At 32.1% G+C, this 22,055-nt stretch overlaps 12 protein-coding genes and 2 pseudogenes across 14 annotated transcripts, besides 2 other annotated features; 6 read left to right on the forward strand and 8 right to left on the reverse strand.

The window, feature by feature from the left end:
- Positions 1-9,099: part of a mobile genetic element that runs on past the window's edge.
- TVAGG3_0914120 lies at positions 1,160-2,331 on the forward strand (annotated as a pseudogene). Its single transcript has one exon. A coding segment is annotated over exon 1 (1,172 nt).
- On the forward strand, positions 3,798-4,373 carry TVAGG3_0914130 (organellar and viral DNA polymerase type B; the record flags this gene model as incomplete). The annotated part of the gene is made up of 1 exon (XM_051251929.1): positions 3,798-4,373. One exon carries the CDS (start codon positions 3,798-3,800, stop codon positions 4,371-4,373), a length of 576 nt encoding a protein of 191 aa, XP_051077503.1.
- TVAGG3_0914140 lies at positions 4,479-5,335 on the reverse strand (annotated as a pseudogene). The gene has a single exon. A coding segment is annotated over exon 1 (857 nt).
- On the reverse strand, positions 5,360-5,620 carry TVAGG3_0914150 (uncharacterized protein; the record flags this gene model as incomplete). The annotated part of the gene is made up of 1 exon (XM_051251930.1): positions 5,360-5,620. The coding sequence occupies one exon, from the start codon at positions 5,618-5,620 to the stop codon at positions 5,360-5,362; it is 261 nt and encodes an 86-aa protein (XP_051077504.1).
- Positions 5,667-6,101, forward strand: TVAGG3_0914160 (uncharacterized protein; the record flags this gene model as incomplete). The annotated part of the gene is made up of 1 exon (XM_051251931.1): positions 5,667-6,101. The coding sequence occupies one exon, from the start codon at positions 5,667-5,669 to the stop codon at positions 6,099-6,101; it is 435 nt and encodes a 144-aa protein (XP_051077505.1).
- On the forward strand, positions 8,236-8,472 carry TVAGG3_0914170 (uncharacterized protein; the record flags this gene model as incomplete). The annotated part of the gene is made up of 1 exon (XM_001319629.1): positions 8,236-8,472. The coding sequence occupies one exon, from the start codon at positions 8,236-8,238 to the stop codon at positions 8,470-8,472; it is 237 nt and encodes a 78-aa protein (XP_001319664.1).
- A 10-nt stretch (positions 9,100-9,109) lies between the features above and the next one.
- On the reverse strand, positions 9,110-10,366 carry TVAGG3_0914180 (endonuclease protein; the record flags this gene model as incomplete). Its single annotated transcript, XM_001319630.1, has 1 exon — positions 9,110-10,366. One exon carries the CDS (start codon positions 10,364-10,366, stop codon positions 9,110-9,112), a length of 1,257 nt encoding a protein of 418 aa, XP_001319665.1.
- Positions 10,367-11,161: 795 nt separating this feature from the next.
- TVAGG3_0914190 (endonuclease protein) lies at positions 11,162-11,944 on the reverse strand (the record flags this gene model as incomplete). Its single annotated transcript, XM_001319631.1, has 1 exon — positions 11,162-11,944. The coding sequence occupies one exon, from the start codon at positions 11,942-11,944 to the stop codon at positions 11,162-11,164; it is 783 nt and encodes a 260-aa protein (XP_001319666.1).
- A 105-nt stretch (positions 11,945-12,049) lies between these two features.
- TVAGG3_0914200 (endonuclease protein) lies at positions 12,050-14,320 on the reverse strand (the record flags this gene model as incomplete). Its single annotated transcript, XM_001319632.1, has 1 exon — positions 12,050-14,320. One exon carries the CDS (start codon positions 14,318-14,320, stop codon positions 12,050-12,052), a length of 2,271 nt encoding a protein of 756 aa, XP_001319667.1.
- Positions 14,321-14,559: 239 nt separating this feature from the next.
- Positions 14,560-15,972, reverse strand: TVAGG3_0914210 (nuclear chaperone required for maturation and nuclear export of pre-60s ribosome subunits; the record flags this gene model as incomplete). The annotated part of the gene is made up of 1 exon (XM_001319633.1): positions 14,560-15,972. One exon carries the CDS (start codon positions 15,970-15,972, stop codon positions 14,560-14,562), a length of 1,413 nt encoding a protein of 470 aa, XP_001319668.1.
- A 17-nt stretch (positions 15,973-15,989) lies between these two features.
- Positions 15,990-18,221, reverse strand: TVAGG3_0914220 (endonuclease protein; the record flags this gene model as incomplete). The annotated part of the gene is made up of 1 exon (XM_001319634.1): positions 15,990-18,221. One exon carries the CDS (start codon positions 18,219-18,221, stop codon positions 15,990-15,992), a length of 2,232 nt encoding a protein of 743 aa, XP_001319669.1.
- A 1,821-nt stretch (positions 18,222-20,042) lies between these two features.
- TVAGG3_0914230 (uncharacterized protein) lies at positions 20,043-20,405 on the forward strand (the record flags this gene model as incomplete). Its single annotated transcript, XM_001319635.1, has 1 exon — positions 20,043-20,405. One exon carries the CDS (start codon positions 20,043-20,045, stop codon positions 20,403-20,405), a length of 363 nt encoding a protein of 120 aa, XP_001319670.1.
- An 18-nt stretch (positions 20,406-20,423) lies between these two features.
- Positions 20,424-20,666, forward strand: TVAGG3_0914240 (serine threonine-protein phosphatase family; the record flags this gene model as incomplete). Its single annotated transcript, XM_001319636.1, has 1 exon — positions 20,424-20,666. One exon carries the CDS (start codon positions 20,424-20,426, stop codon positions 20,664-20,666), a length of 243 nt encoding a protein of 80 aa, XP_001319671.1.
- A 4-nt stretch (positions 20,667-20,670) lies between these two features.
- On the reverse strand, positions 20,671-20,994 carry TVAGG3_0914250 (uncharacterized protein; the record flags this gene model as incomplete). The annotated part of the gene is made up of 1 exon (XM_001319637.1): positions 20,671-20,994. One exon carries the CDS (start codon positions 20,992-20,994, stop codon positions 20,671-20,673), a length of 324 nt encoding a protein of 107 aa, XP_001319672.1.
- Positions 20,995-21,972: 978 nt separating this feature from the next.
- Positions 21,973-22,055: part of a mobile genetic element that runs on past the window's edge.

Here is a 22,055-nt window from a genome sequence, read left to right on the forward strand (position 1 = left end):
AACGGGTGAGATCTCACCTCTTCACCAAAAATATATTTTTGCTTAAATAGCTTCAGGGTCTATTTCTTCAACCATTTCACTTCCTTCGTCAATGTCAATAGAAGCTTCTTCAACCTTTGGTAAGAATTTCTGTATAACATCTTTGTTCGTTATTGTCTTCAGAGATGAAGGATAATATTTCACAGATGTTTCCCTTCTTATATTCTTTCTGTTCGGAAAGATTTAAAACAATACTGAAGAAGTCAATATTAGAGTTCTTTATAACAGTATAATGAGTATCTTTGACATTCACGAAGAAACTCTTTTGTTTCAAAACTACTGCTAACTCTTGTGAAGTATAACGTTTGCGGTCAATGACGATAGCTAATGGTCTGACATACTGACCAAACTTAGATTCTTTCACAAACTTCTTGTTAAAGATAACATTAACATTTGAAGCATTATTGAACTCATTCTTGATGGCAGTAGCGAGAGCATTGTATGAAAAGAACTTGCAATCTTGCATGTGTTTCATTAAAATAAAAATATTAAATTATTTTGAAAATAACTTAAAAAATTTAATCTAATTTTTTCAAAAATATTTTTTATTTCCTACTAAAGATGTATCGGAAGTTGTCTAAGTTAGAACACTCGGAAATAAAACAACTTCTTACAGAAGCTAATCTAGATGTTGCAAAGCATTACGCAACAAACAAAAAGGCACTCGCTGACATCCTCAATGACTATAATGGTGCAATAAGTTATGATAGAATTCATGAGTTCATAAAGCCGCAACGCGGCGAGGACGAAGTCCATGCAATAGCATTTCCTTTAAATGACGTTGCTATTGACTTATATCATAGACGTTCAGTACCTCATGAAGTAAGAAGAGAAATGTTTGACATAACAAATGCAAACGTTGGTGAAACAAGAAGAAGAGACGACACACTGAAGCAACAGAGAAGAGAGATGTTTAAAGGTGCTATAGAACAAGTTCGCAAAGCTAACGATGTCATTCGTTCCATTGACGACAACCAAAAGAAGGTGAGAGATGGTTAAAGAAAGATGAAGAGAAAGGAAGAGAAATGTGAAGTCAGGCAATAGACTCATTGACTTTAACATCGAAGCTTTAGATGAACCAAACAGAGACTACTTACACAAACATTTCGGTAAGGTTTTCATGAGACTCTTAGAGAAAATTAAAATAAACTCACAACAGAAGATGGATGGTATGTTATAAACTTGGTGGAAAGTATGAATGTTCTACGTTAAACCTCAATAATATTGGAACATTACTACATCAGCTCTTGAAGGAGAACTTTATATCAGAGATAGAAGCAAATGCTGCAGGTATTGTTGAAATGCACTATGACTTCTTCTTGACAAACATAAAGAATCTTACCGAAATAAAGATGTATGATTTAACAGAATATGAAGGCTTAACGATGTCAGATGTAAAGAAAGGCAAACCAAAAAAGAGACCATATAGAGATGAAAGCACACTGACAAATGACCAGAAAGCCATTTTGGAAGCTCTTAAGCAAACAGGAAACCCAGCACTTATAGAAAGCTTTTGGAAAGATAATGGTGAAAAGAAGTTTTATAAGAAGAGAAGCGGTCAGTTCTGGAAGTATCTTTGCACATTACCTATAAATCTTGAACGCTACCAAATCTTCAATGAATTGAACAAAAGAACTGCAGCACTTATGACAGAAGACAATTGTTTCGTTTATGCTTGCATTCAGGCTGGAGTAGATGGAGAGACTATTGACCACATGAGAGAAGTCATTCGTGTTAGAGACTTTCCTCAAAGTAAAGTACAAGAAATTTCTGACGCAACAGGTATAGCATTTAATGTTACCATTGGTTACTTCAATGACTCAAGACATAATGAAATAAAGAGATACATACCAAAAGAATGTAAAACTGCTCGAACTATTGACTTACTTCTTGTTGAAGACCACTACATGCTAAACGAAAGATTACCAATGACAACATATTTCATTCGCAACTATATAGAAATCTTGAAGGAGTGTGGTGGAATGAACATTGAGAAACAAATGAAGATTTATACAAAGAGAGAGAACAAATATATTGTTCGTTATGATAGAACAACACCGTTATGGGATGTTATGAAAACATTGTGGAGTGCAAATATTTCGAACCTATTTCTTATGGAGAACTTTTCACATATACGACTGACTTATATAAACAGAACCTTGCACCATTTAAAGATTTGACATATGCTCCAAACTATTGTGTACAACTGAAGAAGAAAGCCGAGTCAAAAGAAGTAAATAAAAATAAGTGCAAGTTCATTCCTGAGCACGTTTTCTTTGCTGACTTTGAATGTAGCACAGACGGCTTTCATAAAGCTTTTAACATATGTTATGACAGTGAAGATGGTTCAGTGAGTGAAAGCATTTGGGGTCAGAACTGTGCAACAGAATTTTTGGAACGACTTCCTGACAAGAGTTTAATATATTTCCATAACCTCAGTTATGATATAAACTTCATCTTAAGACACATGACAGAAGTGAAAGGAACTCCCATCATTAAAGGTTCACGAACAATGCAAATAACTGGCTTATATAAAGGAAGGGCAATTATTATAAAAGACTCTTACAGTGTTATAAATAAGAAGCTTAAACTATTTCCTGCTATGTTTAACTTACAAACAGGACCGAAAGAAGTATTTCCATACAACTACTACAGCAGTGTTTTGTTAGCAAATGACAACAGAACTGGTGTCATTTCTGAAGCATGTATGTTTGTAAAAGATATTGATACGTTCATGAAAAACATAGATTCCATCAAAGGTTGCAGAATAGATGAGAACCACTTCGACTTAGAAAAGTATAGTACATTTTATTGCAAACAAGATGTAAAATTTTAAGAGAAGGTTTTGTTAAGTTCCGCAATGACATATTGAAAGAATTTGATTTAAACGTTTATGACTACGTTAGTATTTGTTCTATTTGCTAACAATTGTTTGAGAACAGAGTGTACTTCCCGAATGGAAATTTATATGACCTCTCAAATAACCAAGAGAATTTATTTCACGCTGTATTCAAGGTGGAAGATGTATGCTGTCAGATAACATTAAACAAAAGAGCGAAAAGAAACTCATTGCTGATTTCGACGCTGTTTCATTATATCCATCAGCTATAGCAAGACTTTATACTTTAGAAGGAATTCCAAAGGTTATGAAGAAAGAAATGTTAAGCACAGAGTATCTCATGAGACATTTATTCGATGACGACCAAAAGGAACCCATTGATGAAAAGTTTATGTCCGGCTTCTTTGTTCTCATTAAGATAACAGAGATTGGAATACATAGACACTTTCCTTTAATAGTTTGTGACCCTGAACTAAATCCAGAACTTAACGTTCCCAGAAGTTCAAACACTTGCTGTTTAATGTATGTTGACCATATAACATTACAGACCTCATAAAATATCAAGGTGTCAAATGTGAAGTGTTGCAAGATACTATTACGATGGAAACAGAGATATTAGAAAAGAGATGAAGTAAAGAAGTTGTTTGAGTTAAGGTTAAAGTATAAGAAAGAAGGAAATCCTTTGCAAGAAAATATAAAGCTCATTCTGAACAGTATTTATGGCAAAACTATTATATCTCCTATTGAGTCAAAAATAACCATAGTAAATGACAAAGATGCTATAAGATATGCCATCAGAAACTACAACCATATAGTGAAGTTCGAAAGTTTGGATGGTTCAGATAAAACTATTTTCAAGCTAACGAAAAGCATTTGCAGACACTTTAACTTCTTTCCACTTGGTGTTAACATTCTGTCTATGTCGAAGAGAATAATGTGTGAAGTATTCTGTACTGCTGAGGACTTAGGAATGGACATCTTTTATAGCGATACGGACAGTATGCATCTCTACAATGAAGATATCCCTCGTTTAGCTGAAGAGTTTGAGAAACGTTATGGAAGAGTTCTCATTGGTAAAAACCTTGGTGAATTTCATAGCGACTTTGCAGAAATCACACCTGGAAAACAAAGTTTAGCATACAAGTCAATATTTTGTGGAAAGAAGACTTACATAGACTTACTCACGAATGATTTAAATGAAGTTGCATTTCACTGCAGAATGAAAGGCGTGAAGCAAGATGTTATTGCTTTAACCGCTAATGAAATGTTTCCTGACTCTGTTCAGTGTTTCTATGATGAAGATAAAGGTATAATGGTTCCGCAAGGAACATATGACAAAGACTCTGAGTTCAGTTTAATGAAACTTTACAAAGCACTTTATGACGGTCAAGAGATTGCATTCGACTTATGTAAGTCGTGTCAACCTTGCTTTGCTGAAAAGTTTAACTTTTCTATTCAGACTAAGACTTCATTCATAAGAAAGCTTAAGTTCTGAGGTCATGAATGAGAAAAATAATGAGGTCATTTATTTTTGTCAGCAGTGAGACCATTCATGATAAAAATAAGCCGCTAGCGGCAAGGGTGAAGCCCATGTGGTCATTTACAATACTGCGATGGTAGAGTTTAAGAGTTGTGCTTCAATGTAGAGACAGTCTTATGGTCTGGAGGTAAGAACACTGGGCAGTTATGGTCATGAGTGGAGAACATGTCTATCCAAAACTCACGATTGAAGCCAGTTAATTTATAGTATTTAGGGTTAGGAAGTGGTGAAGTTCTTGTATGACCAATGAACTCATTTTCAACTCCCTTACTTAAGTTTGAATATAATATAGCTTGCTTTCTATCCCAAATGCCAGGTGTTACAATCTTTGAAAATTCATTTTTCCTCGGAAGCATTGCATCATAATTGAAAACATTCTTGAAATCATCACTTGGTTCAGAGATTTGAAATCTTATACGTAATGGATTTTCTTTCTTTTTAGCGACTTCATTGAATGGTGAGAATACAATGAATTGACAGTCATGAGTTCCATCTTCATTTTCATTAAATTCATAATGAAAGTCTATAAGTTGTGGCTGACTACCTTCTTCTTTCAGTTGTGCAAGAAACTCACGTAAAGGCTGTAAAGTTTGTACTTCAATGTTGAACTTTTTCTCGAACATCTCATTAAATGAAATCATACATTGTTACAATGTTGTATCGTCTTTAAAGTATTTGTATATGTGAATGTTTTGGGCGCTTAAAGACTGTTCGTCATTTTCTATCTCGACTTGAAGTATAAAGTCAACCTTTCTGAAAGCACGTGTTATATACATAGATGTTATGCCAATGTACTTCTCTTCATTTATGTTCACAATCCAGTCTGTTGGAAACTTAAACGTTACTCTGTTCCCCTTTATTTTGACGTCAGGGTTTTCACTACTGAACGCAACAGATAAAGGTATTTGTCTATACATTTAGTTCGGATAAAAATAAACCATTTACTCTTTCTTTGCTTCAGCTTCTTTAGCTTTTGCTTCAGCTTCTTCTCTAGCTTTTTTCGCCAGTAGTCTTGGGTTCTTTTGTCTTCCAGCAGCTAATGCAGCAAGTTGTTTTTCACTAAGTTTTCTCTTTGGTCTCTCTGGCTTTTGTTCTTGTTTTTGTTCCTTCAGTTCGGATAAAATTTGCTCACGAATTTCTTTCTTCAATGCTTCAACATCTATGACCCCTTGGGTCTTGTCCGTAGGACTTGTCTGAGTCATTTGACTGCAGATAAAAAAACAAAATTAAAACTTTAACCGATGTAAAATGAGCTTGTCAAAATCAGAGCGAGAGTCTATTATATTAAATGACGCAAGAGGAATACAACATCCTTTCTATTACGTAAGTCAGAGTAAAGATGGTAAAATATACGTAAGAAAAAGAAAGGTTCCATTAGCGAATGCAGAAAGCGACAACATTAAGGTGTATGGTAAGGGTGAAGTCCACGAAGCCCATATAAAACCTTCTGTTCAAACTGAAAAGTCAATAGAACCAGAAGAAAAGAAGCCAGATGTACTTTCAATAACGAACCAAGAGCTTATTGCAAAGTTCGTGAATTTCATTGAAAAACAAACCGAGTCAAAGAATCCTGACCCGCCAGTGAAAGAAGTTGAGACAAAAGAGAATGTACAGTTCATTGAAAATGTCAAGAAACAACTTCCACCACGAATGCCAAGAAGAAGAGTGAGAATAATGAAGTAAATAGATATTTTTATCTGAAGTAAATACATGCAGAACGAACAGCTAAACGAATTTACTCCAGCAGAGCATATTCATCAGATTCGCTCATATTTCGATATCATAGACAATGCAGTTCAAATTGGTGACACTAATAGAAAATATTCTGACGCAAAGATTCCATCACAACCTGGAACTGCTAAAGATAACACATGGGTAACATTCAATCTCTCACCTCCTGGTGAAAATATGTTGGACCTTTACAATACATTCATTACGTATAAATGGAAGGTCAATTTATTGTAGATAAAGAAATTGGTTCAGGTTCCAATAAAACAAACCCACCAGGATTTTGGATTGGTTTCGATGACGCTTTCTATGCAGTTGCTGGATATCAAATCCTTGCAAATGGTCGTATCGTATATTCTCAAGACAACGCAAGAGAAGAAGCATATATAACTTCAAACTCACAAACTACCGAACAAATAAAGAAAGTAGATGTTTTCTCAAAGACTCGACATGAAGATGTATGGAGTCATTCGGGAACATGCAGAACAGGACAAATTGTTAGTGGTCCAATTACAGCAGGAAAATCATTTGATTTTAAGCTTCGTTTAAGAATTCCCGTTAGAAGATTCCTTCCATTAGAAGCTATTCGATTTATTCCAGCTTTTGCAGGAAACATTCAGCTTAAAGTAAAGTTCAGTAGCGACGCCTTACAATGCACATCTATATCTGTAAATGATATCATTGCTTTCAATCCAACTCTTAAAGTTGCATTTGCTTCAGATTCAAATCCACCGACAAATAAATTTGTTCCATGGAATGAACCATTCACTATGATAACGAAGGCAGTAGAAGCTAGTGGAACAGTTACTATTACAACTGTAACCCAGCAACTATTTCGAACAAAGATGGATTTTAATGAATGTTTCATTCATCCAAGTCATTCTCTTTAGACCCTAACATTTATACAGAACTTGTAGAACATTATACAAACGAGGCTTTATGTTTTCTGTTAAAGTTATGGATTGGATTCCTATGGACGGTTCATTCTCAAAGAATACAGATAGTTCAGTGCAACATTTACAGCAGCTTATACGCCTATTAATGTTAAAAGTATTTGGGCACTATTTAGAAAGAAAGACAACTATTATGTTAATTTTGAGAACCCTAAGTTTAAATATCTTCAGCTTTCCATGGGAGCTTATGGAAATATGCCTGCAGAACCCGAAAAATCATATGGACCTGTATTTTATGAAATGGTTGCGAACGCCTGCAATACAAACAATGATATGATAGGATTTAATGAACATGTTATGAGGTCATTGGTGGATGATGGTAGTGTGGAACATAAATGGGATAGCTATGACAACACACATTTCTTATGTGGTTTTCCAACAGAAGTGGACTTTTGCTTCCAGCAAGGTCAAACATCTACTGCTCCAATAACATACAAATTGTCTGTTAAAGGATCTATTGAACTAGCAACTGAAAACGTACCAAAGCCACTTATTGGATTTATGAGGGATTGTTGCTTTGCCATTCAGGTAAGACAGTCAGGCATCCCCATAATAAGATTAGATGACTATAACTTAGCCACGGACGACAGTGAGGAATAAAGGATGAACGTTTATTTTTAAAGCTTATAAATGAGTTCTTCATCAAGCTCTCGTGAACCTTCACCATCTATGAAACAAACTTTACCAAACGATTATGGAGCACCTATTGAATATTTCTTACGAGCTGCACAATGGCAAAGAGCAGTCTCACCAAGGTTAGGTGTTCCACCAGCTCCTGTCAAAAATAGCATTTGGTCACGTCCTTATATAAGATATGGTCTCCCACTAGGTTTGCTAGCTACAGCAGGAGCTTATGATGTTGAAAAGAAATAAAGCAAATGTTGTAAATAATACTGAAGTAGCTGAAGTTAAACAAACTCCAACACCTTCGCCAAAACCAACGCCTTCACAAGCAAAACCTTCAATGACTCCTGAACCTATGGAAGTACAAACTCCTGTTCAAAAGTCAACTCCTAAACCGACTCCAACATTTAAACCGGAACCTACTCCTCAAATAAATCGTAAAACTCCTGCGTTTCCTTACTGAAAAAAATAACGTTATTTTTATTTAATATTAAAATTTTTATTTGATTGAAATGACAAATAAAGTCACTGAAGCAATGAAACAAAAGTTTTTGGTAGAATACATTAAATCAGGAGCGATTCCAGAAGGTTTTTACGTTCATACTATGAAGGATGGTAGAGTTCAGTTTAGAAAGAGAAAGCAACCATTAGATAAAGAAGGAATTTTGAGAAAGATTAAACTTCATGAGGACAACATTGCTGAACTTAAGAAGAAGTTAGAAGAGTTGGAGAAAGGAAGAGAGTTATAAAACAATGAATTCAACAGGGTGAAAAAAGAGGTGAAAAAAGAGGTGAGATCTCACCACTTCACCTAAATTTATTTTTGTGCTATGTTTTCATACGTGTGGGAGTGGTGATATCATTAATTTTTAAGTTTATTTTTTATTTTACTGAAAATTTTTATTTGGATGTAAATGACAGAACAAAAGCAACTCATACAAATCGAAAAATATAACAAACATACATTTAAACATTTATTCTTCCTTCCTGAGTATAACATGTTCTTTACACTTCATCTTAGACCAGTAGATTATACATTGACTGTGTATAAAGATTGTCATGGTAGTTTTATAAAAACTTATGATGATGAAGGTAAGTTAACAAGACTATGCATTTCAAAACTTGAGAAACTTTATGACTTCAAGTATGACTACAATAGAGTTAACATTGACGATGAAGATATAGAAGAAAATTTATGAGAACGTTTATTTTTTCATTAATGAGTTCGTTAGTGAGGTGAAATGGTTGGCGGTTTTGTAAATATTTAAGGTTAAGTTGGTTTTTGCGTTTGATTTGTAAAATATACGTTAATGGTTTTGTAAAGTGTCAAATTCACATATAATGGGTAAGGAGGCGCGCAGTGCCTCCGTACCCAAGATATGTTTACTAACTTTTAATAATACAATCAATATTTGATACATCCTTATTTTGATCAAGAATCTCTTTTGTTGAATCTTCATAAAGTTTTGTATTTGAGAACCTAAGGATTACATCATTTGATGCCATCTTCATCGATTCCAAAATTGCTCTTTGAACAACATCAGGTGAACTATCCACAGAAATTCTAGATATTCCTTTTCCTTGACCTATTGTTCCTGTTTTTACTTGACTTTTTGTTATTCTTGCTTTTTCAGTGGTAGGACGCTCAATTTTCATTTCAGCTTCAGTTTCCTCTTTTTTATTATTATTATCTGGTTTGTTTTCTTTCCATTCAGTAGCAACTTTGGGAGGAACAGACTTTGGAACAATAAAACAAACGTTTGCACCACCATTATTTGAAATAATGTTATCAATTATTGAGAAGTAGTCATGATAATTTTGAGCAATCAAAACAAGAGGATTGTTCTTATCATTAATAATTTTTTGAGCCCAATCATCTAAGAGGTATAATTTAGTGTAATCCTCATTAGCTTTGACAATATCTCTTCTCTTCATACGTTCTTTGATTCTTCGAAGAGTGTTTGGAAAGTTATTACAGAATTTCAAATAAATATCGTAATATTTGATATACTCTTTAATTGATTTTCCAGAAGAAATTTGTGAGAGTTTCAATTTCTCTTTCCTTTCTCTTGCATCAAATTCTGATTTATTAATGATCTTCAAATTGTTATTACTCTGTGGAATTTCTGTTATAAGTGAAATTTGATCATCACTTATTTCCATAAATGAAGTTTTCTGGTCTCTTGTCATATCAAAATAGCATCTAATTAAAGAACTGACAGGAACAATATCACAAACTTTTTTGATTTTATCAGTAAGATCTTGTAATGGATTTCTTTCCTCAATATGAAATTCTTCAACAAGTTGTTTGAAAAGAACATTTTGCCATCGATTTTTCATCAAAAGGATCTGATCTCTAATGATTCTCTTGCATTCGAAATCTATCATACTGAGATCAGGTGAGAATTCGATCTTTCCAATTGACTTTTGGAGAGTATTTCGTTGAACAAAGATTTGGTTGATATCGAGATCAACTTTAAGGTGACCTTTTTGTTTGTTTAATGTATCAATTCTATCTTGGAATTGCTTGATAATAAAATCAATTAATTGTGATTTTCTCGAATGCTGTTTGAGCTGCTGATATTCAAATACAATCTTCGGTGGTAATCGAATAAATTCAATAATACGATCAATAATACTCATTATTTTGTATGAATGCTGTTCTTTTGGACATTGAAAATTGTATAAATGATCCATCTTTAGCTTCTCCATCCATTTTGAACAGAATGTTCTTTGAACTTGGAGTAACTTTAATCTGAATATGTTCTTTTTCATCCAATGTGTATGTTTCAAATTGAAACGCATAATAACATAATAAATCACCAGCCCAAATATCACAATTTTCTTCAAATTGATTACTACTGATATTCCATGTCTTCAAAACGATTGGTCTCTTGACAATATTTGATTTGAACGGAATTATTATTGGTTCCATTTTAGAGATATTAACAGAAATTAACATATCAACATAATCTTTTTCTGAGAAAGATATATATGACTCAATCTTCTTTTCGTCATATCTGCAAATAGGTTCGAATTTCTGCTTTGAATATTGGCCTCGTTTGAATGTTAAAGTGTGAGCGATTCTTATTCCAACTTCATCTTCGACGATGATTGGAATTTCTTCGTTGACAAATGTAGATAATTTGAATAGTGATTTTCTGCCATTATCATAAAATTCATTTCCTGGAGACTTGATATAAATCTTTGGTGTAATGAAGTTATATTTGATGGAAATTGGAATGTAAATGTTTTTGATTTTTAGATTTGCTTTAAGAACTTGGTTAACAATAGGAAATGCAGCAATCTTAAGAGAATTTTTGTGCTTTTCAAACTTGATTTCATCTGTTCCATTAATGGAAATATCATTGTCAAAGAGTTTTCCAACAATCGGAATATTTACCTTGAAAGGAGTTGTTGCATAAATAGGAACATTGATTAACCAATATCAATGCTCTTGAATGAGGATATAATTTGGTTTCCTTTAACAGTAATATTTGGAGAAAATAGAACTTCTTCTTTAAGATTTTCAAAATCGATTGTTTTTGAGAGAGATTTCGCCTTAATAATATCAAAAGTAATGGGATATTCTTTGATTTTCTGGAGATTCGTTTCTAAACCATTTATCTTTTCTTGTAATTGATCCTTACACCTTATTAAACTAAAACATTCTTGGATTTTTCTTCTAATCAGATCAAATTGCTCATTTGAATTCTTCATTTGATAATTTGGATCATAAGAAAGAGATGGTTTTCCATATGACTGGAATTGTTTATCAAGTTCAATGATTTCTATTTGAGAAAATGTTTTAAGAACGTTATAAAAATCTTCAATTGATTTTTCACCAAATTTAACTTCAAGATCTTCGAAATCAATGATTATATTTTGAGAGTTATCATTGATTTCATTTTGGACTGAATTATAGTAGTTGAAAAGTTCATTACGCATTAATGAGCCTTTGGCTGTTACATTTCTTTCAATGTAAAAATCGAATTCCTCAACAGTACAGTTCTTAAATGCATAATCTTCAATTCTTTTACCTGGATTAAGTTTTAGAATACAAGATGGCACAAATAAATCTTTTGTAATTGTATTGTTTTCATTTTCAGAGGTTAAATCATCAAATTCAATGTAATTTTGTTGTGGATTTTTCTTTGTTATGACAAGAAGTGGAATTTTCATTGAGTTTTGATATTTAATTGGTTCATTAATCATTGTCATGACTTGAATAAGACGTTTTTCTTTAAGTGTGCGTATCTTAGTATCTTGATCATCAATATAAGGAATGTAATCAATAAATACCTTGGCATATTTTGAATATTTTATCTATTTATCATTAATTTCTTCTTTAACATGTTCTTTATTATTTTGATCTGCAAAATATTTTCTATCTTTCATAATTGCTTCCTGCATTGAATCAATGAAATTAGAAGTTCTAATTTCTTGTATTTGTGAATTATTTTGGGAAATTTCTGCATTTGCCAAAAGTTTACTCTCTGTTAATTTCTTTTTATAGAAATCTGTGAATGATCCAATGGGATTCCAAATGAATGAAAATATTGCCTTGGAAAACGGGTCATTGAATTGATTTTCATTCTTCGGCTTATCGATGATAGATTTGAATTGTTCAATATCAAAGTTATTGAAAATGTATCTGCAATAATCGATAAAATAGTCATTCTCAATATTTTGATCTGCAATATATCCACTGATTGATGTCAAACAACCGAAAATGGCAATTGCTTGGTTATTTTTAGCATCTTCTTTATCTGTGAATTGCTGAATGAAATCATACAATGTTCGTGTGTATCCTAAAGTAGTTTTCAATAAGATTTTGAAATTATCACTTAGATAAACTTCAATATCTTTGTTTTCTCCATCTTCCTCTAAATACTGATCAAGATAGGGAATTAAATCATTTCTCTTAACGAATTTACGAATGGCAATTGGATATGTTTGCTTTAGATTACTAATGAAATAATGTGCGTAATTCGATTCAATGATGAAATTTGCAATCTTATCAATATCATTACCTTCTTCTAAATAAGACGTTAAATTGTAGTCGTATTGTTGATCAATACTTGCATTATAATTGCCTACAATCATAATGTAATCAACGATGAATTGTGAAGGAATTTTATACCAGCCACCTACAATTTCTTTAAGCATTTTGTGAATACTCGGATTAATTTTGCTATTCACTGATATAAGATTACAATTCGTGAAGAGTCTGATAATTGCGAGACCAACATTAAAATGAAATGTACCATCATTATCTTTTGGAATACACATATCCATAATTTGTCTCAACTGAGGATTCTTATTAAAGAAAATAGATGAGAATGGAGCAAATTCTAAAATGTCTTGATTGTATAACATTGCATCATTGAAATTAAAACCGACTTCCTTTTGTTCATAAATTGATTTGCAAAGCTCAATAAATTCTATTAAAGATGGATCTTTTTGCTTAATGATTTCAACTAAATCTTCTAAAGAATTTGGTGGATCTTTAATAGCATATTTTCGGTAGTTCATGAATTTTTCTGAATTTTCAAGATATTCAAAACCTTTAAAATGAATGGACGCTTTGATGAAACATGAAATAATCGATGATGATGACATGTCAGGGAAAATTAACGGAATTTCAAGAGGAATTACATGATTGATCTTATGAATGACATCTGCCCAATATGGTGAAACAAAATCTGAAGGATTCGAAAGCTGATTAATAGCTCTTATTGCAGTTGTTTTAAGAAAATATTCCTTCTGTGATGAAAGATTTACAAACAAATCTTCGACGATTTGATCTCGATATTCTTGTAATATATTTGTATTTCCATTACTAAATATATCATATAAGTACTTCTTGAATTCAGGATGAAATTCTGAGAATGACATTGCACTTTGGAGAGAACCTTCTTCAATCATATCTAAAAGATATGATTTATATGAATAAAGGCAGTAATGGAAGAACCAAGTCATATCTTCTTTGTTTTCTGTTGGATCAGGAGATAAATATAGTTCTCCAAGTTTTTCAAAATCTATATGCATTGGTTGATGAATAGGAATTTTTGCTCTTTCAATCATTTTAAGCAAATCATTTGGTTTTGTCTTGATATTAAATGCATTGTTATCTTTGGCCCACTGCAAGACTTCATAATTTGGTTCTTTTGTTGAAATATATCTTTGTATTTCCAACAAACAATCTCTTGATGATGTTTCCATCTTTTTATTTCTTGACCTTTGGACATCATTGCTTTTCATAGCTTCGATGATATTCGTGGAACTACCACACGATTTGAGTTTGCTGAAATCAAATGATAGCAATGCTTGGAGCAAATCACTATTGTTTAGTAAATGTTGCTTCCAACTTACAGCACCAAATGATAATGTTTCTGATTGTTTCATGATTTTTGATATTTCATCAATGATTAATGACCATTGTTGATAAAGATCAATATCTTTCAATGATGTCAAAACTTCATATGAAACTTGGAATGATTCTTTTGCATAATCCTTAAAAACATCAGTAAATTCTTTTGGTGAATAGAATATTGGAACATATAAAATTAAGAATGGATCCAATGAAATGTTCATTCTAAAATCAGATGAAACATTTCTTGAAGAGTATGTTCTGATGTCTTTTTCAATTGTTCCTAAAATATCAATGAAAAATATGTCCAAATTTTGTTCGATTTTTGTGATGGAAATGACTTTATCATCATAATAAATGGAATCAAATATCTTGTTTTTATAATAAAAGTATATAGACTTTGTTTCTTTTTCTTCTGGTATTTGTTCTGTTAAAATAAGCTTATGTCCATGATTTCTGATATTCATGAGATTGGATGCAATAAAATATTTGGAATGAATTTTCTCAATGATAGCAAATAAAACAATGCATCATTGAGACTTTTTGCTTTATCTATTTGATGCAATAACATTAAATCATTTGCTGTATACTCAATAGCGTCTACTTGATATTTGTCTGTAATAAAAAGATAGAAATTGATTCGAAGAAGGAAGTCATCGAATATTGGAAATTCACCTTTTTGTATTTTACCTAATGATTTGCCATCAAATTTTCTGTCATTTTGAATTAGTTTCTCTGATTCTTTGATGAAATCAGAAATAAGTTTGAACACATCACAGTATTGATTATCGAATGTGAGAGCGTTTTGAAAACTTTCATAATTTTCAAATGGAAGTCTTAGGAATGTTTGAATAAAGATTTTGATGGAAAACTTATTACTTCGCTTTAATTCAGCTAAAGAATTTCTTAAACTATCCAATTCAGTACTATGTGATACAACAGAGTTCTTAATTCTTTTGAGTTTGTTTTCATCAATTTTTTCACTAAAATAATTCCAAATTTTTGTTTTTTGTTGGTCATCCATTTCTAGAGTGTCTGAATAGTTTGAATACAGAATTGATTCAACTTTTGTTCTGTTTAAAGGAGCAGAAATAGCTAATGATTGAGCTAGTCGAACTAATGTTCTTGCATCAATGTTTGAATTATTTTCAGATTTCATTTTAAGATGAACATTCACGAATCTTACAACGATTTTTTGAAAATCGCTAGTACTTGTGAATCCAAGATTTTTCACTTGAGAAAGGATTCCAAATATTGTATTGAAAGAGTCATTGAAATCTTGATCAATAGGATCAAGTGTATAAACAAAACATCTATTCAACAAACTTGGAGATATTCTTTGTCTCGTTGTTGCTTCATAAGGATTGTAAGTCATGAAAACTCTGAAGTTTTGTTTTGCAATAATTTCATTATCTGTTCCTTTTTCGTATAAATCCAATTTCGGTGTAGAGCTAAACAATGAAATTATTCGATCAAGAATAACACTTGGACAAGCTTCAATACCATCAAGAAGAAGCCATTTTCCTTCTTTCATTGCTTTAACAATTACGGAATCATATTTATCAATGAGATTGTAAAATTGGCATGCATTTGAGATTTTGTTAATCAAGTTATCAAGAAGAGTAAGTTGATTTTGATTTCTTATAAGTATTTTATTTTCATTGAGCTCATTAACAATGTTTTTAAGAGTGTTTGGTTTCCAATCTTTAATTTGAATCTTTTTAATAAAGCTATTAGTTTTTCCAAGTTCTTCAAGCATAGAGGAAATTTCTGTTCTTTGTTCAATTCTTAATTCTGAAAGTGGTTTGTAACCTCCATAAACAATGCTGTCACTTGTCTCTGTATTAAGTTGGAGAACAACTAAGTTTTGTCCCATAGATTCTGCAAAAAGATTCATTGCATGAGTCTTTCCTGAAGCGGTTGGTCCTTGGATAATGATAACCGAAATGTTTTTGAAATAGAAGAAAGAATTACAAAAAGTGATTTTTGAGGTGTTGTCAAATTCTGGATTAGAGCTTGTTTACTCTCATCTTGAATATAGTAAGAATATCTTATTCCATTTATTGTAGTATATCCATCTTCAACACTTACTTTTGTTTCTTCTTCTTCTTCATTATTGTCTCTTTTGAGAAGGTTCTCACTAAAAATTGATTTGTAAATTTGGTTTTCAATTTCTGCGACTGTATCTGGATTTTGCTTAACAAGATCGATAAAGTTCTTGAATGTACGAATTGTAATTGGAAATGAAATTTGTTTCTCCTTTGCAATTGCTTTCCATTGATATAATTTATGAGGGAAATTCTTAATAAATTCGTCATTTGAAAAGTTTGAATCTTTGATATATAACTCTTCACAAATTTTGGTAAATTCATCTTCGGAATAATCTTCTTGTTCAAAACAAACTGCATTATTAAGAATATTTTCATTGTAGAATTGCCTCGATGACAAACCAAAAATGATATAATCATTCTTAACCTCTGTTGTTCCATTTGGTAACAATATTTGGTTCAATTCGGAATCAAATAATTGAACAAGAGAATCAAGGAGACTATCTGAGGCTTGATCAATTTCTTCAAAGATAACCCAGACAGGACGACCATTTGAACCATTTCCTGTAATTTTTTCTAAAAGAGCAGTCTTCTTGAAATGGAATGATGCTCCATTTTCATTTTGAATGAGTTCATTCTGTCCATAAATATGTTCGATTGTTGTCGAAGATGAAATTCTAACCGTTGTGAGTTCTGCATCAAATAATTCTGCCAAGTATTTGATGACTGTTGACTTTCCTGTTCCACATGGACCTTGAATGATTGAACTATATTTCATCTTTGCAGCAGAAAACAAAAGGTTTGTCAATGCGTTAATTGATTTTGTGGCAACAGGTTTCGTTTTTGGTTCAATGTAATTATAAGGAATTGCAAAAATTTTCTTTGAAACTACATTTCCATTATCGATTTCAAGAGGTTTATATAATTCATTATCTGGAATCATATTTAACATATTTAATGCAAGTCCGAAACATTTTACAGAATCTTCATCATGTATTTTTTCTGAGATTCTTTTTGCAATGTTATTGATCAAAAATTTTTGGTTCAATGTCAAATTATCCCATTCTTCTTCTTGTAGATTCTTCCAAAACATCTTATTAAAGATATATTGATAATCTTCTTTATTGTATGTGTATGATCTAATAATTGTCATTCTTGAAAGCATCGCCTCAGATAATTTTGATTTTTCACCATTTGTTACTGTTGCAAAAACTCTGAATTTATCAACGCTGATTTTTTGAGAATGATCGGGAACAATTGTATTTGTAAAATCTTCACTCAAAGTAAGTTCAGGAGTAATTGAAAATAGTTCATTCAATCTTTCGATAACTGAGATTGGTGGATGTGAGAAATTTTTGAGAATTAAAGCTTTTTGTTGCAATATAGCAGAAGTTATTAGTCCTGGCTTGAAAATTGTGATGTAATTTGACAACATTGTTGAAAATTCATCGTTTTGATTGATAAGATTTATGATATTTGATGTGATCTGAATGATAACAAATATCATTGATTCATTTTTATTTTCACGAATAGATTCAATAAAATTATAAAATATTGATTCATTAAATCTACCTTCGAAATAACTATTCTTGATTTCATTGCATTCAGTAAACTTAGTATTATTGGCGTCTATCCTAGAAAGAATATCAAAGAGCATTGTAATAACTGACTTTCTATCAGTCAAATTGATACTTCCTATTAGAGATGATGTTGTTGAATCTTTACTCAAATTGACTGATTTGTAATTGTTTCCTGTTACGAGTTTGGCAATATACTCTTTATAACCTGATGGTCCAACAATCAAGATTGGTTCTTGTGGGTGTGTCATAAGAATATTGAAATACGTATTCCAAACCTGTTTCAAATGATGGTCAATATTAACAACATTAGTAGTTAATTTGATGCTTCCTTTATCAAGAATAAGAGAATTTTCATTTTTGGTGACATTAACATCTTCTTTGATATCATTCAACAATGAAACTCGTTGTCTATCATTAAGCTCAAAAGATTCTGCAACAACTTTCGAAACTTCATTAATAATTTCATTGTTTACGTTGTCATGGACACTGAGAATCATGAAACATGCATGATGATACGGCCGTATTGTTATATTGTTATTGAAATAGAGAATTCTTCTAAAGAATCTTCGAGCTTCTCTGAATGACCATGGTTTTGATTTCAAAAGGTTTGATTCTCGTATTGCGATCATCAAATTTGTAGTGTTCTGCAAGAATTCCATGAGTTTTAAAAAAAAAAAAAAAAAAAAAAAAAAGGTAGTGGGGCTTCCAGGCACTTCGTGCCTTCTAGCCCTGAAGATGATTAGTATAAATGTTTTTTTTTTTTCTTGGAATGGGCCTCCAGGCACTTCGTGCCTTCTAGCCCATAAGAAATTTTGCACAAGACCCAAGAGGAGGACCGGAGCCCCAGCCGACCAGCCTTTTCCCCCTTATAGAATGAGATAGGACGGTTATTTTACAAAACTGACAACACTTTTCACAAATTATATATGTTTTCATGTTTTGTCAAGACTTCTTCGTAATGAGTGTAAAGGACCAAAAAATAATGTTTAGGGTAGAAGGTTAGATCTAACCTCTTTTCTAACCTCTTTTCTAACCTCTTGAATTTTCATGACTTCATCGTACATGTTTTGTCAAGACTTCTTCATCGTACATGTTTTGTCAAGACTTCTTCATCGTACATGTTTTGTCAAAACTTCTTCGTAATGAGTGTAAAGGACCAAAAAATATATTTTAGGTGAAGAGGTGAGATCTCACCTGTTTTTTCACCTCTTTTCTCACCTCTTGAATTTTCATGATTTCATCGTACATGTTTTGTCAAGACTTCTTCATCGTACATGTTTTGTCAAGACTTCTTCATCGTACATGTTTTGTCACTTTTCTGTCACTTTTCGGGTAAAAACATTTTTATTATTATATATAAATGAATTTTACAAAACCACCGTTACCGTTCTTTGGAAATAAGAGTAGATGTAAAGATATTATATTGAGAGAACTTAAGAAACTACCGAATGGTCTAACATTTGTAGATTTGTTCGGTGGAAGTTTCTATATATCCCATTTATGTCATATAATATTCCCAGACTCAAAGATTATATGCAATGACTTCGACAACTATATGGACCGTCTCAAACATATACCAGACACTAACAATATATTGAAAGAGTTAAAAGAAAAGATACCTATAGGTAAGATGGAACGTATACCATTAGATAAGAAAAATATTGTGAGAGAGGTTTTGAAAAAAGCAGAATATATAGACTGGGATAGTATATCTGCTAGACTATTATATAGTGGTTCTATAAGAGTTCATGACATTGAAACACTTATGTCAAAAGTTTTATATCTTAACTATACAAATGTTTTCAAAGAGGACATAGATAAATATATTGAGGGTATAGAGTTTGTGAGATGTCATTGGACAGAGTTGTATGAAAAATATAAAGACAAGGAAAATGTTTTCTTTATAGTGGACCCGCCGTTCTTTAACACATGGGATTTTCAATACCAAGTAGACTGGACTTTGAGAGACTCTTTAGAAACTTTAGACGTTATACATAACCATCCATGCTTTTACTTTACATCCGATAAAAGTGGTTTGGAAACCGTTATGAGATGGTTAGAGGACATACATGACTATGAGTTTATATATGACAAGATAGAATATGAGAGAGGTCCTATAAACCGGAGAAAGTGTCACAATAAAGAAATTTTATTAGTAAGTAAATGTGGTTTGAAATAGGACTACTTGTTTTAGGTTTTTTCCATTGTGTCATTTATTTATTTGACGTGGCAGAAAAGTACAGAGAATATGAAGATGAACCAATGCCTGCAAATGTTCAGTATATGTACTCGTAAGAGATATTTTTATCTAATATTAAATGGACGCACAGAACTTAGTGAATGCACAGCAACCTGGACAACCAAACCCAGAGAATATTCCAAATGAAGTTAGAATACAAACTGCAATGGCAAACTATGGTCAAGTGCCAACAGATGTACAAATGCAAACTGCCATGTCAAATGACGCTGCGTTAGGTTTGCCACCATGGTATGCAAATATGAGATGGAAAGAGTTTTATACAAACCCTGAAGTGGGATATAAACAACTTTATGCAGATGACGCGAACACAGGAGTTGACCCAGAATATGTTTTCTACCAGAGGAGAAACAGAATGTATGAACTCCAGTTAAAGAATGCTATGGAACTCAACAGGAAACGTAAGAGACTAGGTGGACATTAGATTTTTACATATAGTAAAATGGGTTTCTTCAGTAGTATTGGAAACTTCTTTCGAAATGTTGGAAGAGGTATATGGAATGGAATAAAAACCGTAGGAAAAGGAATTTGGAACGGAGTCAAAAATATTGGTAAAAGAGTAGGTCAGTTTGTTGGTATTATACCTAAAGACCCTGAACCAGAAGAGCAAGCTCCTGTTATACAACAGCCTGAACCTGCACCACAGTCAAGTTGGCAACCAAATCCAACACCTCAACCGTATTAAAAAATTATATTTTTACCGTTCGATAGTAGTTGTATATGAAACTAAGTTCTAAGTAAAACGCATGGTATAATGGAATTATTCTTTTTCTTCCATCTGTAGTAAACCATACTTGAAAGTCTGAAATACTTCCACTTGGTGGTTCGTATAACTTTGTAGGTTTTTCGTAAAAGTCATTTGCCAAGCATAAGAAAGAGTTTTGGGCGCCAGAAAATGAAGCATGAACAATAATAGCAGCTGGGTCGAAAACATCTTTAAATAAATATGGTTCATCTCTTGCATATCGACTGTAAATATTTGCTAAAGGAAGTTCGACTTTCTGATTTAACATTCTTTGCAAATAATACCATGACATTGCAGTGAATTCTGTATATATTTGTTCGTCTTTATTTGGATTGTTTTCGTAGATTTGAAATGACACTTGTGAATTTTGTTTGTCATATACAATTCTCACATAAAGTGTGCTCTCGGTATTTGCATATTCATCAGCATATTTTGCATAACATGAATTTATTTTATCTTCTATATTTTTTAACGCAGTCTGTAGAGAAGATGAAAGGTCAACTTGTATTAGCTCAATTTCTTCCCACATTTTTCGTTTCCCTTCAGATATATAATCTATATGAAACTTTACAATAAATGGAAAACTTTTATCTTCTACAGACACAAACTTCATTCTACGAAAGCCAATAGCTTTTGTGACAGATGGGTCTCTTAGCCATCTTAATGGGTAGTCAAAACGATAGCCTTCATGCTTTACGGTCTCTGTCTCAAACTTTTGACCGACATTAGTAAAAAGTTCATCTAATGGTTTAGTTGTAGCAACTCTTGAATTTTCTTTTTCTATTGAAAGCATATTTTATCTAGAATAAAAATGTCGAAAGATATTGCTTCCATGAGAGAAATACAACACAACCGACAACTCATTATGCAAGCTCTAAATAAGAACACAACAAACTTTTCAAACTATTCTAAGATATCTGAGTCATTGAAAGAAGGAAACTTAAAACTGACATTAAACCCTTTAACAGATGAGTTTCTGTTTCAAGACAAGAAGAACAATACTGTCTGTATAAATCCAACAAAAGGAACTTTAAACGAGAAACCTATAAATGAACTTCTTTTGAAAGCAGATATTGACAACAAAGCTGACAAAGAATATGTAGACGATGCAATAGCAAAAGAAGAAGAAAGAGCTAACAATGCTTATGCAACAAAAGAACATACTCATCCTGAACTAGCAGACAAAACATATGTTGACAATAAAATGTCAAGTGAAGTGACAAGAGCTGAAAACGAATATTCTAAAAAGACTCATACACATTCTATATCTGATATTACAGACTTAAGCGTTAGCCTTGAAGAGAAAGCGGATGAGGAATATGTGGCTAG

The sequence above is a fragment of the Trichomonas vaginalis genome, chromosome I, assembly GCF_026262505.1.
Source record: "Trichomonas vaginalis G3 chromosome I, whole genome shotgun sequence".
In the NCBI taxonomy this organism is placed as follows: Eukaryota; Parabasalia; order Trichomonadida; family Trichomonadidae; genus Trichomonas; species Trichomonas vaginalis.